The 16,816-nt window shown below is 56.4% G+C and overlaps 4 protein-coding genes across 8 annotated transcripts; 2 read left to right on the top strand and 2 right to left on the bottom strand.

Annotated features, from left to right (window-relative positions):
- The first annotated feature begins 36 nt into the window (after positions 1 to 36).
- On the top strand, positions 37 to 8,304 carry LOC117642233 (probable 4-coumarate--CoA ligase 3). The gene is made up of 8 exons (XM_034380189.1): positions 37 to 619; positions 2,490 to 2,724; positions 2,913 to 3,043; positions 3,128 to 3,355; positions 3,434 to 3,764; positions 3,852 to 4,030; positions 4,108 to 4,263; positions 7,864 to 8,304. The coding sequence occupies exons 1-8, from the start codon at positions 368 to 370 to the stop codon at positions 8,143 to 8,145; spliced, it is 1,794 nt and encodes a 597-aa protein (XP_034236080.1). The 5' UTR covers positions 37 to 367; the 3' UTR covers positions 8,146 to 8,304.
- LOC117642234 (serine/threonine-protein phosphatase 4 regulatory subunit 2) lies at positions 4,629 to 7,520 on the bottom strand. Its single transcript, XM_034380191.1, has 2 exons — positions 5,666 to 7,520; positions 4,629 to 5,589 (listed from the first exon to the last, which is right to left on the bottom strand). Exons 1-2 carry the CDS (start codon positions 7,373 to 7,375, stop codon positions 5,578 to 5,580), a joined length of 1,722 nt encoding a protein of 573 aa, XP_034236082.1. The 5' UTR covers positions 7,376 to 7,520; the 3' UTR covers positions 4,629 to 5,577.
- Positions 8,168 to 9,631, bottom strand: LOC117642235 (39S ribosomal protein L18, mitochondrial). Of its 4 annotated transcripts, none has more exons than XM_034380195.1 (5): positions 9,483 to 9,631; positions 8,870 to 9,132; positions 8,678 to 8,791; positions 8,494 to 8,605; positions 8,168 to 8,414 (listed from the first exon to the last, which is right to left on the bottom strand). In XM_034380195.1, exons 2-5 carry the CDS (start codon positions 9,130 to 9,132, stop codon positions 8,292 to 8,294), a joined length of 612 nt encoding a protein of 203 aa, XP_034236086.1. In that variant the 5' UTR covers positions 9,483 to 9,631; the 3' UTR covers positions 8,168 to 8,291. The 4 variants fall into 4 exon arrangements, with proteins under 4 accessions (XP_034236086.1, XP_034236084.1, XP_034236085.1 ...); XM_034380193.1 differs by lacking the exon at positions 9,483 to 9,631 and adding an exon at positions 9,287 to 9,434; XM_034380194.1 differs by lacking the exon at positions 9,483 to 9,631 and adding an exon at positions 9,256 to 9,362.
- A 387-nt stretch (positions 9,632 to 10,018) lies between these two features.
- On the top strand, positions 10,019 to 16,418 carry LOC117642752 (proton-coupled folate transporter-like). Of its 2 annotated transcripts, none has more exons than XM_034381252.1 (10): positions 10,019 to 10,351; positions 13,355 to 13,682; positions 13,946 to 14,146; positions 14,236 to 14,537; positions 14,619 to 14,761; positions 15,065 to 15,166; positions 15,241 to 15,378; positions 15,496 to 15,579; positions 15,663 to 15,819; positions 15,899 to 16,418. In XM_034381252.1, the coding sequence occupies exons 2-10, from the start codon at positions 13,374 to 13,376 to the stop codon at positions 16,059 to 16,061; spliced, it is 1,599 nt and encodes a 532-aa protein (XP_034237143.1). In that variant the 5' UTR covers positions 10,019 to 10,351; positions 13,355 to 13,373; the 3' UTR covers positions 16,062 to 16,418. The 2 variants fall into 2 exon arrangements, with proteins under 2 accessions (XP_034237143.1, XP_034237144.1); XM_034381253.1 differs by lacking the exon at positions 10,019 to 10,351 and adding an exon at positions 11,526 to 12,355.
- Positions 16,419 to 16,816: the final 398 nt, after the last annotated feature.

Raw genomic sequence — 16,816 nt, 5'->3', positions numbered from 1 at the left:
GCACGGGCAGTCCCGGGCCCGCCGGGCCGTCTCCAAAGCACTTCTTCTTGCCCTGCCTCCACTCCTGGGGCTTGGGGGCTTGGGCTTGGCAGTGTCGTAGTCCCTCGCCGGGCTTTGCCGAGTCAGCAGGGTAGAGTCCGAGTGAAGCCGAACCGGCACCGGCATCGCACCACGCCGCGACAACACCGCAATTGCACTCGCGTCGCTGTGCTGTCGCTGTCAGTCCGCGTCCGCGAGCGCTAGCGCTGCGTACTGTACTGTGGTACTGTAGTCCGAGCGAGAAGCCGGCGGCCATCCAGCTCCAGTGCCAGGCCTCTCAGAGTCCAGTTGGCTTCCCCGATCTAGACCATCTAGACCCCGCAGCACGATGCGACAGCTGTCGTCCCGCGTCCTGGGCCTGCACCGGCGCCTCGCCGCCCTGTCCGCGGCGTCCGCGTCCTCGTCGTCGCGGTGCCTCAGCAGCGGCCCGAGCCCCGCGGCGTCCACCAGGACCACCAGCACCTCGGGGCAGAGCCTCGTCGTCGAGTCACTGTACGGCAAGGACCTGGCCGCGTCGCACGACACCCTCATCGAGCACCTGTGGAAGGACTCGTGCGTCTGGGACGACAAGAAGTTCCTGGTGAGTGTCTCGGTGCCGCGCGCCCCTCGCGCCCCGCACCGCGTAGGGAACGCCCACGCCCTGTTTTGCAGTTGGAGTCCGCGCAGTCTGCGCTTCGGCCCGGCTAGCCGGCGGCACCCCGGTCAATTCAAATCACGCCGCCAGTCCTGCGACCCGCCAGTCCCGGCTGCCCCGCCACGCTGCGGCGCCGCGAGGAGAGGTCCTTGGCCCCGGCGGGGCGAGAGTGTTTTGGTCAGTGTCACGGCCGAGAGGTACTGGGCGTGCATCAAGCCGCGACAACCCGCTGTCACGCAGTTTCGTCGCTCACCTCCACCCCTATCGCATTGGAACATACTGCAATGTGAAAATTTTCACAATATTTCTTCATTTGGACATTTATCCGCGCTCCCACGGTTTTGCATAGCCGTGCCACAAACAACCCCGTCCCCCTTTCCCTCCAAAAAAGAGGTAGAGTACTAGGCTCTGGCGCACGCGTTGCCTGTTCACTCGTTTTCTATGTTTTCTACCAAAGCCAAGAGGTACTTGAGGGATCCGCCTCCGCCCCACGCCCGCTCGTTTATAATCATGGCCTGACCAGTCCAGAGGTCGGAGACGCGTGACTGTAGGGCTGTGGGGCTTGGTCACGGCCACGATCACGGAGAGCAGTGCAGCAGAGCGGGTGCAACGTGCAACCCGTCCCGTCCGCCGCGAGCGGGTTGTTGTCCGCAGTCTGGCGGCCACGACCCTCGTCACGGCCTTGGTGACGGCCTTGGACAAGTTGGACCAGTTGGACCCAGACCCGGGGCCGAGGTTCAGTTCGGTTTCGGTCCGAGCCCCACGGCCCCACGCGGCCCAGCTCGGTTCGGCCCTGACCTAGACAATGACATCGCCGTCGCGCAAAACACCCAGTCCGATCGTCCACACCATGCTTTGCCTCCCTCAACAGGTCGCCACGGACCGACGCCCGCCCCCTCCCCCCCTTCCAAACGCCTCTTCCGGGGTCTTTCACTGGAGGAGCCACTGTTCACTTCGTTCACTTCCTTCCCTCGGGCAGTCCAAACGCCGCGAGTTCCTCCCCACTGTTCACTACTACTGGGCTGTGGGGTGGGCCACTGGACGAAAGACACGCACCGCCGGTCTTTTGGCGTGTTTGCTGAACGCAGCGAACGCATACCGCAGCGGTGCCCCGCCGGCTATCTCCAGACACGCCTTTGACCATTTTATCGGCTTTGGCGGGCCGGCCGGCCGGGCCTGGCCGGGCCGGGGGTGACGGGGAAGGAGAGGGGCGGGGCGGGGGGATTTCCTTCCGCGTACTCGGAGCGGCCCGGCGAGACAATGCAGAAGCCCTCGCCAAATGCCCAGTGCAAATGTACAGTCCTGTACAAAACGACGAGTGGGAGGGCCGGGACCACGGGACGCAGAACGCAGACTCGGGGAGCGCGGGGGCGGGGACCTTTGGAACGGCGAACTCAATAACTCTACGCTACGGTGATAACGGCGGGGTGCGAAGGACTCGGACCCGAGGGCCAAACGGGCGCGGGTTCGACTTCCACCGGGAGTTGTTTTTGTTGTTTGTTTTTTCGTTTCGCGCGGGGCTGTCCAAGATCCAGCTGGATCCAGAGGCAGGTTAGGGATTCCCTGCGATTGGGGCAAACACTGAACCGAGCGTCTTAGAAGAAGTAGTGACCGAGTACGCCTGGCGGGCGTGGGCTTGTGGGCGTTGTCGAAATCCAAAAACTTTTCCGACTCCTCGGCGCCGTGCTGTAATGAGGGACGGTCCACCGCACACCGTGCGTTGTTTATGTGTCCTACCACCTGCACGCTGCTGCACACCTGATAAGACAACGTAAGCCCTCGACTGCTGCTCAAGGCCTTGCTCCTCCTGTTCCAGACGTGCGCCGTGTCCGGCAGCTCCTACACCTACAGGGAGGCCCGCCGCCTGACCCATGGCTTCGCGCGAGCCCTCGCCGGCGGCCTGGGCGGCCTGGATGCCAAGGGCCAGCGGCTGTGCAAGGGTGACGTGGTGGCCGTGGTCGCCCCCAACACCCCCGAGTTCGTGCTGGCCGCGCACGGCGCCATCGAGGCGGGGCTCACCGTCACGTTCGTCAACCCCCTGTACACGCCGGGTGAGTTTTCACTGCGGCCCTTGTCTGCAGACCGGTTCCGAGGGCCGTCTCTGAAGCGCTGTCTCTCTCGCACTCTTGGGGCGTCCCGCAGAGAAAGACGGAGTGGCATCGGTTTGCGGGAGTTTGGCCGCGTCGTCAGCTCGCGTCGTCATAATATTTGTTTGGCGTTTGGCGCTCTTCGCTTGCAGAGGAGACGGCCCGCCAGCTGGCCATCTGCGGCACGCGCTTGGTGCTCACCGTGCCCATCCTGCTGCCCCTGGTGCGCGCCGTGGCGCAGAAGCTGCCCCAGTACGTGGGCACCGTACTGCTCGACCAGCAGGTAAGCTTTCGGTGCTCCGTCTCTCTCGCACGCATGGGGCTTCCCGACGAACACTGTCCTGAAACTCACCTCCCCGTCCTCCAGCCCTCAGAGCAGCCCGCCGGCGAGTTCAGCTTCCAGTGCCTGGCCGCGGAGGGCGCCTCCACGGAGGGCGTGCGCCTGCCGCGCAACGCGCCCGAGGACGTGGCCATCCTGCCCTTCTCGTCGGGCACCACCGGCATGCCCAAGGGCGTCATGCTCACCCACGGCCAGCTCGTCAGCAACCTGGAGCAGAACTTGCACCCCGATTTCCGCTTCGCGCTCTACACCAGGGTAAGCCCTGGCGGGCACGATGGGCTGCCTACCTCCGCGGCGGCATCTGCTGCTGACTGACGGACTGGTTCTGCCGCAGGTGACGTCCAGGACACGCTGCTCAGCATCCTCCCCTTCTTCCACATCTACGGCCTCAACTCGGTGCTGCACACCAGCATGCTCAGCGGCCAGCACCTCATCTCCATGCCCAAGTTCACGGCGGAGGACTACATCGGCGCGCTGCTGCGCCACCGGCCGACGGGGCTGGCCGCGGTGCCCGCCGTCGTGCAGTTCCTGTCCATGCACCCCGCCGTCAAGCCCGACCACCTGGCCAGCGTGCGCTACGTCATGAGCGGCGCCGCGCCCCTCGGCCTGGACGTCATCAAGCGCCTCAACGACAAGGCGGGCCGCGAGCTGGACCTGCGCCAAGGTGCGTCACACTGTAGGGCGCCGCTTGCGCCGCTCGCCTGGAGCGTCCGGAAACATTCACGGTTCGATCCTCTTCCTTGCCCCCCAGGGTACGGCATGACCGAGACCGCCCCCGTGACCGTGCTGTGCTCCAGGCACACGCCGCTGGACAAGCGGGGCTCCGTGGGGCAGCTGCTGCCCGGCACGCGCGCTCGCATCGCCGACCTGGCGACGGGGGAGGACCTGGGGCCCGGCCAGCGCGGCGAGCTGCTCATCAAAGGCCCTCAGGTACGTGTGCAGGGAAGGCCCGTGCCGCCTCGCAGTGCAAGAGAGACGCCTGACACTCTGCCTCTCTCTTCCCCCAGGTGATGAAGGGCTACTACAAGAACGCGGAGGCGACCCGCGAGGTGGTGGACGACGAGGGCTGGCTGCACACGGGCGACGTGGCCTTCTACGACGAGGACCAGTACTTCTACATCGTGGACCGCACCAAGGAGCTCATCAAAGTCAAGGGCCACCAGGTAGTCCAAGGGCCGCAACCGTGGCCTTCCCTCCACCCTCCCTCCGCCACGTCCCCATCGCCGCACTCCCGACTCGAACCTCGGCAGTCCTTACCCTTCCCTGCCTTCATTTGATCAGAATAATGTTAGCTTGCACATTCAAATAGCATAAGGATTATTTTTCTACATGTTGCCTTTACAGGGCATAGCTTTAAGATAACAAGTGTCATCCAGTAAATTGATCTCATTGAAGAAGCGAGTTGCGTGTCACTGGCACAAGCTTGAGACAAGATATTTTTGAAATAAGCATCTCTCCATTAAAAGTTATTACTACCTATCTGTTGGAATTTGATGGCAATGGGGTGGTCAAAGTGTTTCAACTGGTCTTGGAAGATCATAATTTTATTAGACTCATTCACACTCAGCAGAGAGTTGTATCACATGACATGATCCACACCTACGTAAATAATATATTAAATTTGTCTCAATATGCTTTAGATAGAATTCCCCAGGATAACGTAATAATGCAGTCAGCAAGTCTATAAGTAAAATTTACAAAAGATCTTGAGCAGAAACTACCTGACATTAAGCCACATGCAACATCACCATAATTCAGTGACTGCACATTTTCCAGTTTAAATTTAAAACAAAGGAAAACGAGTACAACTTAATGAAAGCACTTCAAAGAGCTGTCAGAATAAATAATTTAGCATTCAGGGGCTGAAGGAACAACCAAACATAACCATTTTACTAAACTACAAAGAAATCTTTAGACAAATAACAGTAAAAAAAGCAAAAGAATATCAAGATAGTCAGACTACCCTCGTAACTAGATAGACACAGGTCAATTTAAAAAAAAAAGAAAAAAAAAAGCACCAAATTTGATGATGGATTCTAACCATATCATGGAATATTCAAATGTGATGATAAAAAGAAATAATATAATGAAGTTATCCTTCAAGTCTTCAGTTTTAGGAAAAAAATACTCTGTCAATATGTGGAAAATGACGAGTCTAATACACAGTAAGGGCACAATGTGACAGAATGGAACTAACACTGCTGTGACATGAACAAAGCAACAATGCAGAAAATATTAACATTACTATCATTTAGCATATCATACAACAGAAAGACTTTAAAATTACACACATGAAATGTCACACTATATACACATTCATTCCATTACACAAAGAAAGTTCTAAGGACAGAAGCAAAGGAATTGCTACTAACTGTTTGAAAATGGAATCTTATTAAATTTAACGAGATGGTATGGAAGATTCCTTCGTTTCTTGACCTAAGATGTAATGTTGAGGTAACTTCTTAAGGTGGGTTTAATCACTGAGCAGTCTGAAAAAGAAGAGACAAAATTGAGATTAAACCTGGGACGGTCGTACTTAAAAGTAAAAATTGAAATGTAGCTTACCTCTTCAGGACTTGTTGTCATTGCTTCTAATGCACTGTCTTCACAGACCTCCATAGCCTCCTCATCTTCTGCCACCTCCATTGCCTCACTGTCCCCAGCAGAAGCTTCAGAGGGCTGGTTGCTACTTTCATCTACGTCCATAGCTTCTTCAGGTCCTGCAACACCCTCCGTGCTGGTGATGTTTGTGTCCACGTCAGCCTTGGCAGCCTCTGTACTTTCTTTCACCTCACTTTCGCTTTTTTCTACAACGGGGGCCGCTTCTGAGCCTTTAAGAACATCTGCTGGTGTATCAACCACAACATTTGAAGTGTCTGGTTGATCATCTTCACTTAATTTAGAGTCAACTGCTTCCGATGAGTCATCAGAGGAATTTGAAGACACTGCCTCCGAGGTAGGGATTTCTGCCACTTGGGCAGAATCTGAAGCTGTCGAGTCAGCAGCTTGGTCTTGCTGCGCTGAGCTGACATCCGGTTCAGAGTCTGAAGGCACCTCTTTTGGACAAATACTTTGGGTGCTTTCAGTGACTTGTGAAACGTCTTCAGATGATACTGAGGGTTCAGAAGTGGCTTCACTAGTAACTTCATCTTCATTTGCAGGAGTATCGCTAGACACACTTTCGACCTCCTTACTTCCACTCACTGCATCTTCCTTATCTGCCTTCGATTGTGCTTCAGCCGGGTCTGCTTTTAGTACTTCATCGCCAACGCTACTTACTTCGGAAGATGATGATAAAGGAACACTTTCAACTGCACTTGTCTCAGCCTCACATATTTCTGGCTGCTCTGGGATGTCTTTAACTTCAGCATTAGAAACACACTCTGTTGAAGTTACATTTACTGCCTCTGGTATCTCACCAGCACTGTTTACATCACCATATGTCACACTATCACTTGAATCTGTTGCTTCTGGGCTTTCATCACTCTCCTTAACAACACTTTCACTAGCTGCCTCCTCATCTTTAATAGCTTCTTCACTAACAGTAACACTTGACTCCGCCTGATCAGTCTCAACATCGTTTGACTCCATAACAGTGCTTGATTCAGTACTCGATTCAGCGCTAGATTCGGCACTTGATTCCGTGCTTGACCCAGCACTTGATTCGGCATTTGATTCTGCTACCACATGATTTTCTTCTGTTTCTTTAGGTGAAGCTTCACTAGACGACTCCTCACTTGTTTCTTCATTATTAGCTGCACTGTTGCTGCTGCTTGACTGGTTGCTCGCAGCTTCTGATGGTTCGGAGACTCCGTTGGGGATGGGTTCAGAGAGAGCGCTGTCTGGCCTGCAAGCACCCCCAGGCCCGCGTGTGCTGACGACGAGGATGTTCTTTTCGATGGCCCTCATGAACTTGTCCGGTCGGTTGTACTCTTTCCTGGGAGTTGTCAAAAGCTCACATAGCCTCTGCACGGTGAAGGGCGCGTTGGAGAAGGCCTCTAGCCTCTCCAGCAGGACTGTCTTCATGGTCTCGTAGTTGAAGGGGTCCACGTTCGGCGACGGCGCCACGTCCAGGGTCGGCGTCGTCTCGTAGAACTCGGTGATAACATTGAGGAGCTTCTCCCGAAAAAGAATCTTGACCGTGGCCCACTGGTACACGGGGTCACCCGTCCGCGCAACGTACATCAAGTAGTCTTCCAGCTCGCGGGGAATACTTTTGGGCTTGAGTTTGGCGAATTCGTCGAGACTGTGCAACACTTCTTCGGGATTATCCATTTTGGCAGCGGCGGGGTGCGAAGCAGACTCAGAAAAACGCACAAAACTTGGCACACAAACACGGAATGTGATACATCAACACACCGCCGCTGTGGGTTTGAAGCACCAACATGGCGGTCATGAACAGGCTTGGGTAGGCGTCAGTCGTGTGGCTCGCTTTATCTCAGTGCAGATACCGATGAGTGAAAGAAAAACAATTTCTGAATGTGTTTTGAACTAATTTTATCGATCTTGAAACACTGATTTGCTCACACAGCCACGAAAGAAAACCCAAATTAACTTGCGGTGGTTGGCAGCGTCGGAGATCTTCCACCGCCATCTTGTGTTGAGCGTCTACCCACGGCGCCATTTTCGAAAATACCGCAGTGTAGCACGTCATCCGCGACTTGTTGAAACCTGTCCCGTTTCTCTTCCTCTGTTACTTCAACTCAAATTTCTGTCAAAGAAATTTATTGCCATAAATGCTAATGGACATTTCTTTGTTTCAGGTGTCACCCACTGAGCTGGAGAGTATTATTCGTCAGATTCCTGGCATTGCAGATATTGCAGTTGTGGGAGTTCCACATGAAAGGTTTGGTGAAGTACCCATTGCATTCGCAGTGCTTCAACCAGGTGCAAAGGTGACTGAAGATGAGGTGACATCTTTCGTAGAACCTAAAGTAGCTCCTTACAAGAAACTTGCTGGTGGAGTTAAGTTTATTGATGCAATTCCAAGAAATGCAGGAGGCAAGGTGCTACGTCATCAACTCAAGGCAATGGTGACAAAGTGAAGGAAAATGATCAAAACTTGAGTTTGGTGGTAATACATTTAATGACTGCTTTGACTTCAAAACATCAACATCAGGTGTCAAAAACAATGTCATCCAAGCAACTATGTATTGGACAAACAAGATAAAACAAGAAACATTAAATTAGATTATGAAATAATATCCCATGGTTTTGTCGGTACTCCTTTAGTCTGAGGCAATGGAGGAACATAGACAGGTGCCTCCTCTAATGACAAGCCACCATTCTGTGCTTCTTTAAGTAACAAATCCATCTGAAATGTAATTATATTTTTAATAATAAAACAACCCAAGAACTGAATATAAAAGAAAATAGAAACATTTTTTGAATACCTTGGTCCCTTCTTCAGGCTTATAATCACAAAAAACTGTACTAATACCACTTTCAAGGCATCTCCGGGCAATAACTTTCCCAATTGTTTTGTATGCAGACGAATCTGCTGTTCTAAAATACAAAAACAAAACTCAAATTATATTATGTACATTGCAAACAATACATTTTAAAAGTTTTACATACCTGTACAGGAGCTTTTCAATTCCAAACTCTCCTGATGATGCACTTACTACAGTTGTGCCGTTATTGTGAACTACTTCAGCTGAAATTTTACCCCAAGACAGACGGACCAGCAGCCTGTTCCCGAAAGAAGAACAAAATGAACAGAATCACGTCTATCGGCTTCATGATTAAATAAAAGAAACAGTTACTTACTTATGCCAGTAGGACACTTCAAAAGAGTCTAAATGATAGCCTTCTGGTTTCGATGCAATCGTTAACAGCTCCAGGTTCCTTGGATTTCTGTTGTGGAAGACAGGCTTGATATGAGCGTTGTTATTCTGTTGGGTATTGTCTTTCTTTGATGGGGATGAGGGGGCAGTCGGAGCAGCCGAACTGTTTGGTCTGGAGAGTAGACACAGCGCATTTTGAACGTGTCTGTGCAAAGCACGGCCAGAAATTTGCAGGGGTGTTGACATCTGCAAGCAGAAGCAAACGAGGCCTTAGGACTCTTCTGAAATATCAAAACGGTATTATAAATGTGACAATCAAGCGACATTTCTTCACTTGATGGACATCTTCATACATGACAACACATCTATCTTTATGACGAAACTATGAAAGAAAAGTTACCTCAAAGAAAGAATAAAGATTTCCACAAAACACACTAATAGTAAGGTTAGGAGCCCCAGTGTCAGGAAGCAGGAAGCCAGCCAAAACTCTAACGATATTGGTGAATAGAACTAGCCGCTTACAACCAGACAGATATATTTGTGGGTCAATAAACCTGATTCAAGATATAATTTTCAACCTGCCAATCTGTGCATACATCTCAAACCCTTCAGAAGTTGCCAGCTGTCGTGTTTTTGTCGCTGTCAAGTTTGTCTTTCTGAGTGACTGCTCCACGCGCGCCATCTACCGGCCAGCAGCACGTACTCCTTGTCGGTCAGAGCGCGAACACTCAAACTCCGCGCCGAAGTGTCTTTCTCCGCCGCAGACTCCACAGGGGCCTCAAATCCAATTAGCTTCTTTTCCAAAAGGCAAATCCAAGTGAAAACTGGACGTTTCTCAAAATAAGCATGCCGCGCGTTCGATGACCGAGTTGATTGACCGCGCTGCCTCGTCGTGCCGCAGATTTGTAGCAACGCGATGCGGCCGTGAACGGAAGCAACCAAATGCCGTTTGCTGAGTCGGCCGCCGTTGAGTCTTCCTAGTCCTTGCGCCGAGTCCTTGGACCGGGCTCCCGCCAGGTTCCCCTGGGACCCGCATTCCCTGGACCGCGCCGGGCCCCGCCCCGCCCCGCCCCGCCCCGCCGCCAAGGCATGGCCGAGACACCACGCGAACCCCAGCAGACCGAGCCGACACCGGTACGCCAGTACGCCGGCACAACAGTAAGGCGTGAGCCCCTTGCAGTGTGGGTACGCGGTAAGGCGGTAACGCGGCGTGGTTCGGTTCGGTTCGCGAGCACAGCGCCGGCGCCATGGCGGGGACCGCGGCAGTCACGGCACTCCGAGTCCAGCAGGCCGTAGCTCCGGCAGCGCAGTGACGGCGTGACAGTTTCCACAGGACCCTCTGGAACCAGAGCCCAGAGGCACCTCGCGTCCTTTCCAGCCGAAGACGCGACGCGCGGCAGCCGCGGCAGTGGACAAGTCCTCGGGACTCTTCTAGGCGGCAGCAGCACAGCGGCCCGCCCAGGCGGTGAGTCTGTCTCGGCCACGGCGCGCGCCGCCTGGCAAAAGAGATTATGGCGCCTGCTATAATTATAACCAGGCGAACACAAACACCGGAAGAGCGCTAGCGGTACGTACACACCGGCCGACAGAATATGGGACGTTTAGTTTAGGTTAGGTTAGGCGAGCGAAATGGTTCCCGGGCAGCAGCGCGGACCACAAATTGGGACTTCCCCGAGGCCTTCGTGGTCCGTGTGCTCCCTGCGAGCACGCGTCGGGAAGGCACGGCGGCACGCACGACGACCATCCTCCGCGGCAAATTAGATCTCCCCACACGACAAGGCGAGCGGCGGCGTGGCGTCCCCGTCCTGGCGATGAAGCAATGTAGTTTACGATTGGCCGCAGGCGCCGCCAGGCCGGGGGAACACCCAATTATTTTCTCAGAGCTGCTGCTGCAGTGAGCGTACGCGCACGTGGCCACGGCACTGTGATGCCGGCGCCTCTTCGCGATAAGCGCGGGGGCGCGGTGCAGCGCGACGAAAAGAACAGTGGCAACAATGACATCAAGTAAACAACAAAACCAGCGGGTCAGGTCAATCAGTGTGGCGGTGTTTGTTACGGCAGTTACGACTGCCGGCGTGCGGAAGCGGCCGCGGCGGCACAGCAACAGCGTCACGGCGGGCGCGGCCTGGTCCGGGCTGCTCCGGGCCTGCTCCTGCAGTCTGACTCCGAGAGTCGCCTCTCTGTCTCTCTCGCACCCATGAGTAGCGCTCCGTGAGTGCGAGGGAGACGGGCGACTCTCGGAGTCAGTCTGCGGGCCTGCTCGCGGCGCGCGCCGGGAACCTGCTGGACCGGACTTTAGGGACGCGTCCGGGACGCGTCCGGGACGCCCGCGGGAGCGAGGGGGGCGGCCGATCCGTGTGGCGGTTTCAGCCAAGGCTCCAGCCGAGTGTGATTATCGGATCGGCAAGTCGCGAAAGTGGGACCGACTAGTGTAGAGGCGGCTTCACTTTCGGATTCGCGTCGTCGTCGCGCGTCGCGTGGTGGGCGCGTGCGTGGCGTGGCGTGGCGTGCGTTCTCCGCACCGCCCTGTCACGCCAAGTACGGCCCCCCGCTGCAGTGGCGCACCCACGCACGCAACGGTTCTTCCGCGAACGAGCAAAGTCCGCAAGAGCACCCGAGGAAACAACTGTTGTTTTATTTTCCGGGCTTTCGGCTCCCTTGTCATTTTATTTTGTCGAGGAACGAGAGAACCTTGCTTTGGAGAGGACTTGCTTCGGCCTGGAGCAATTTTCTGTATCAAGAATGGGTGTGATTTGTGATTTGTGATTTTCGATGTTGCTGGCAAAGTGGCGGCTTGCGGTGAGAGCGCTACGCTACGCGAGGAGCAGGCCGTGGCGCCGATTGCCTTCGCTCCATTTCCGCGCTCGTCTCGTCTCGCCTCGGCCGGAGGCAAAGCAAGGCAAAGCAGAAGCGGCAAAGCGGAGAGGGGCCCATTGGCACAGCCAGGCTAACACCGGCCAGCCTCACGCCTGGGAAGAATGGGAGGACGGCCCCGACACTTGTTGCGGCGCTCCGCAGTCCGCAGTCGGCCGGCAGCCTGCAGATATGCCGATCGCATTCCAGGATTCCAGCGTGGCGAGGGTATTCGGTCTGGCCGCTCTCCAGCCTCTCATTCAGGCAGGGAGCTTGTCGAGGGGGCAACCACATTGGATGTTTGGGGACACAAGATTTCCTCAGGCGAAAGATTTCGTCGCATTTCGCAAGATTTTATAACCGATATTCCGCCCAAAATTAGCTTGGTTTTGGCCTTTTTTGGAGCAAGATTTCAGATTTTTTACAGATTTCTAGCGCTTAGGGGACACAAGATTTCTAGAGTGGTTGCCCCCTCGGATCTTGTTTACACGTCTTGCCGGGTGCTCTCCAGAGGGCTCTCTAGACGCCTCTCTAAAACTGTCTCGAGATGTCTCTCCACAGTTATCTCCAGCGCCAGAGCATTTCCTCTAAGCTGGCTGCCTAAGTATCTCGAGAGGTGAGTACAGAGCCAGGGCCTCTCCAGAGGTGCCTCTCTACAAGTACCTGAAGACGTCTCTCTAGAATTCCCTCGAGAGCCTCTCTAGAGGCCTCTCCTTGCCATCGTCCCGGGTAATTAGTGTAGTGCGGACCTCCGGCAGCCCACCGCGGTGCGCGCACCACAAGAGAATGACGATGCTGCTTAGGAAATAAATGACAGAGTGCGGACCGGACCGCAAAAGCACCAGCGCGCAAAGCCACTTCTGGGCTAAATGTCAATCCGCGGCGCGTACTGCGGGGGAAGGGGGACCGTGACGTGCGCCAGGACGAGGGAGCGCACACACACTGGAAAAAAAGTATTTTCTCTGTGCGGTATTCGATCCCACGCCACGTGTGGTGTGGTATGGGTTGCCAGGGACGTTGCCAAGCGGACCGCTAGTCTGGCACACGGTAGGTTGGGCATCAAAGTGGCGACGATGACGAGGCTGAGGTGTCGGAACAAGATGCAGACTGAGTCGTTTCCGTCGCTCTGTCTCTCTCGCACTCGTGGAGCATCGCGTGGGGGAGCGACGGAGACAGAGCGACGCTTGGGATCAGTCTGCTGCCGGCGATTCAAGGATCAGCGGGGAACCCGATAGGATCGCGGTGGGTACAGTGTGGCCGCAGGCTTCGCCGCTACGGAATGACGTCATCGCTCTGCCGAGATTGGCCGAGGCAAGAATGGGCGAATTAAGATAAAGTGAATGTTGGCGCCACTGCCGGACGGCGCGGGCGGCGCGGGCGGCACGCGATGACCCGAGACATAAAGACCCCTCAATTTTGGTAACTCTGATCCCCGGCATTACGCGACCACGGCGGCGGTCATCACCGCGGAGCTCTAAGCGCGTAACGATGTCAGCGGGAATCGCCGCAATGCCCCATTCAAGGAGCCTGGCCCGGCGGCCGTCCGCAAACCGGGCTGGCTCTGTCTCTCTCGCACTCACGGCGCGCCCCGCCTGACCGCTCTGTCCCCTTGCAGGCGCTGCAGGCCCTGATCCATGGCGAAGGCGGAGGCCGACGCCGCCATGGCGGAGAAGGGCGGCAAGGAGGCGCGGCTGCAGCTGGAGGAGCCCGCCTACACCTTCGCCGACATGAACCTGCGCCAGAAGTGCAAGCACATCGTGGCCAACATCACGGTGGAGCCCATCACGCTGCTCTACATCGTGCCGGCCCTGCTGTCCAGCCTCACCACGCAGAACCTCAACCTCGAGAAGGCGTGCCGCGTCAGCCTCAACTACACGGACGAGGTGTGCGACGCCCTGGCCGCCAGGAACTTCACCGGCGAGTACGGCACGCTGTTCAGCAACGTGAGTGATTCCCCGCCTGGCAATAGCCTGCCTCGAGCCTGCGAAGCGCGGGCCCGAAATGGCATACGATCATGTGTGGTCTGGCCCGTAGTGGTAATGGTAATGCGGCGTGGGCCGGCCCGCGCGGCGTCGGTGCGTTGCGGGACGGCCTACCCCCGACTTCGCAGGCGCTCGGCGCCAAGAGAAAACAAATAAAAGTCTGTTTTAAACTGGAAGAAAGAAAACGACAAAAAAACCTGTTATGCTTTTGTTTGGCGTTGCAGGTGGCGCAGGTGGTGGCGGAGATGCAGATCTGGCAGACGCCCCTGCAGAGCGTGGTGCCCATCATCCTGGTCATGTTCGTGGGGTCCTGGGCGGACCGCCGGCGGCGACGGCGACCCTTCATCCTGTCGCCGCTGCTCGGGGACCTCATCTCGAGCGTGGGCCTGCTGCTCTGCTCCATCTTCTTCAGCTGGTCGCTGGAGGTGAGGTGGCCGTCGACGCGCGGTGGCGGTGGTCTGGCGCGCGGCGACGACGGTCCTCCACGGCGTTGGCCTGCTTGGCTTGCTTGCAGGTGGCCGGCATCATCGAGTCCCTCGTCCCCGCGCTGTTCGGCGGCATGCCCATCCTGTTCCTGTCCGTCTTCTCGTACGTGGCGGACGTGACCACGCCCGAGAACAGGACATTCCGCATCGGCATGGTGGCGACCGCCGTGTCCTGGGGCTTCCCCATCGCCAGCGCGCTGTCCGGGGTGGCCTTCACCACGCTGGGCTTCACGGGCGTCTACATCGTGAGCATCGCGCTCTACGGCCTGGGCCTGGCCTACGGCTACCGCTACATCCGCGAGCCGCACCCGCCGGTGCCGCGGCCGCCAGGGTGCGTGTCACTTCGGATTTCGATGCGAGTTTCCGCAGTGCGTCCCCCGTAACCATGCCGCCCCCCGTGTTCTGCCCGCAGCGTCAGCTTCCTGGCGGACTTCTGCAACTGGCGGCACGTGTGGGACACCGTGAAGGTGGCCCTGAAGAAGCGGCGCGGCAGCCGGCGCCTGCAGTTCTACATCCTGGTGCTGCTGTACTTCACCATCCAGGGGCCCATTCAAGGTGAGCACCACCAGTGTACCGGCACACAGCGGGCCGAAGGACCGGCGGAGGCGCGGTAAAAATTCCGGACGCGTTAGCTCTAGAGTCGCTGAATGGGACTCGAGCCGAACGTGTGACCCCACCAATGGATTGCTCTTCGAACAAGGAATCCATTGGTGGGGTCTCACGGTCGGTTCGAGTCCCGTTTAGCGACTCTGGAGCTCAAAGCGCTTCTGGAGTTTTGACCGCCTCCACCGGTCTTCTGGCCCACTGTGCGGCGCACGGCGAACGCACACTGCTAACTCGGAGGCTCTGTGTCCGCAGGCGAGGGGATCGTCTCCTTCCTCTACTTGACGCAGCAGTTCCAGTGGGAGGCCATCGCGTTCAGCGCCTACAGCACCTACTTCATCATCCTCAGCGCCGTCGGCGAGTACACCACCACCAACAAATTAAACGAATGGCCGTTCTGGGCGCCTTAATGAAAAGTAATAACGTGGCAGGCAACTTCGTGGCGACCACCGTCTTCGCCAAGTGGCTCAACATGAGCGACTGCCTGATCGGGGTCATCGCCATGAGCTCCAAGACCGTCGTGGCGCCGCTCTTCGCGCTCGCCAACAAGAGCTGGCACGTCTATGCGCGTAAGTGCCGTCTCTCTCGCACCCACAAGGGACGCCTCGACGAAAGCATTGTTTGGAATCAGCCAGCTGGCGGCGAAGTGGCTTACAATGTCGTTGAATTCTTTTGTCGAATTCCAGTGACTGCTGAGAACATCCTGGGCGCGGGCGCCATCATCACGATGCGAGGCATCGCCACCAAGCTCGTGGACGACGACGAGCTGGGTACGATACGACCGCCGACTGGCACACCGTCGAGCAGGACGACAGACAGTGTCTCAAGCCGGCGCTCGGCGCTCTGTCCGCAGGCAAGGTGATGGCGCTGCTGGCCGTGGTGGAGGCCGTGATCCCGCTCGTGTTCCGGCCCGTCTACAGCAAGGCGTACAGCGCGTCCTCCGACACGCACCCCGGCGCCTTCTTCTACATCAGCTGCGCCGTCAACCTGTGCGGCGTCCTCTTGTACTTGTGAGTACCGACCCTCCGGTCGGCCGATCGACTCCCAACACCTCTTTTCATTTTTTGACTGGCTGGCCCTTTGCCGCAGCGTCATCTGGAGGATGCAGAAGCGGCAGGCCCGCGAGGAGGCCGAGGACGCCAAGAAGAACGACGACCTGGGCGGCGTCGCCAACACGGCCTTCCAGGGCGACGAGGGCCACCCCGCCAGCAGCAGCAACGGCAGCGCCAACCACGCCGTGGAGCGGCTGTGAGGAACCCCTGTGCAGCCAGCCGAATGACGCACCCGGGCAAAAAATGTATTGCTTTGTGCTAAAGTCTGTGATATAAGGCGGCCCCACTCCTGTACTTACGGACGGCGTTCTTCTGCGCCGGACGGACGGACGGACGGACACCTAAGCGGAGTCTTTGAATCTCATCCGGAGCTCCAGTCATGAATAATTTATCCCCTATCCATCCTGCAGAGAGTCTCCTGGCTTTTTGAAGACAGTTTCGATTATTCTCCCTGTCGTATTACCTATTTTAATGATACTTGCTAGAAACACCGTTATTATGTAAGCACTTGTACCTGCCAATAAAACTGCTTATTTTACGTATGTTTATAAAGAAAACGGGACTCGATTTTTCTTTTGCGCCCCCATAGTCCTTTCAATACAATGCAAGATAAACTGAATCCCGAGCGTCGCTCGCACCAACCTTGATTACAACAATTCAATTTTCTCGATTCCGCAATGGTCGTGGGGCCGCTCAGCAAGGTCGAGGTGGCCTGCGCGACCTCCTCTATAAACAGGCGTGACCTCACGCTGGCCGAGGCGGGGCGGGGCGGGACGTATGCGATGATGCGGGCACACTGCAAGCTCGTCTCTGTACGTCTGGAGGACCGGCTGCATTCTGCATACTAGCCACCGGCAGGCCGACTTCCAAACACAGTTCCTCTCTCTCTCTTTCATCAAGGGCGAGTGCCGAAGAGAGACGGAGAGGCATCGCGGCCGCGCCGCTGCGCCGTCGG

The sequence above is a fragment of the Thrips palmi genome, unplaced genomic scaffold (assembly GCF_012932325.1).
Source record: "Thrips palmi isolate BJ-2018 unplaced genomic scaffold, TpBJ-2018v1 HiC_scaffold_16, whole genome shotgun sequence".
Classification (NCBI taxonomy): Eukaryota; Metazoa; Arthropoda; class Insecta; order Thysanoptera; family Thripidae; genus Thrips; species Thrips palmi.
This window is presented reverse-complemented; position numbering and strand designations above follow the sequence as displayed.

Excerpts from the sequence above, each read along its gene's own strand:
- LOC117642752 (XM_034381252.1), top strand. The coding sequence starts at position 13,374 with ATGGCGAAGGCGGAGGCCGACGCCGCCATGGCGGAGAAGGGCGGCAAG. Across the intron at positions 14,147-14,235 it reads TCTTCAGCTGGTCGCTGGAG|GTGGCCGGCATCATCGAGTC; the intron begins GTGAGGTGGCCG and ends GCTTGCTTGCAG. Across the intron at positions 15,820-15,898 it reads TGCGGCGTCCTCTTGTACTT|CGTCATCTGGAGGATGCAGA; the intron begins GTGAGTACCGAC and ends CCTTTGCCGCAG.
- LOC117642233 (XM_034380189.1), top strand. The coding sequence starts at position 368 with ATGCGACAGCTGTCGTCCCGCGTCCTGGGCCTGCACCGGCGCCTCGCC. Across the intron at positions 3,044-3,127 it reads CCGTACTGCTCGACCAGCAG|CCCTCAGAGCAGCCCGCCGG; the intron begins GTAAGCTTTCGG and ends CCCGTCCTCCAG. Across the intron at positions 3,356-3,433 it reads GCTTCGCGCTCTACACCAGG|GGTGACGTCCAGGACACGCT; the intron begins GTAAGCCCTGGC and ends GGTTCTGCCGCA.
- LOC117642235 (XM_034380192.1), bottom strand. Across the intron at positions 8,792-8,869 it reads GAAGTGTCCTACTGGCATAA|GCTGCTGGTCCGTCTGTCTT; the intron begins GTAAGTAACTGT and ends TTTCGGGAACAG. Across the intron at positions 8,606-8,677 it reads ATTGAAAAGCTCCTGTACAG|AACAGCAGATTCGTCTGCAT; the intron begins GTATGTAAAACT and ends TTTGTATTTTAG.
- LOC117642234 (XM_034380191.1), bottom strand. The coding sequence starts at position 7,375 with ATGGATAATCCCGAAGAAGTGTTGCACAGTCTCGACGAATTCGCCAAA.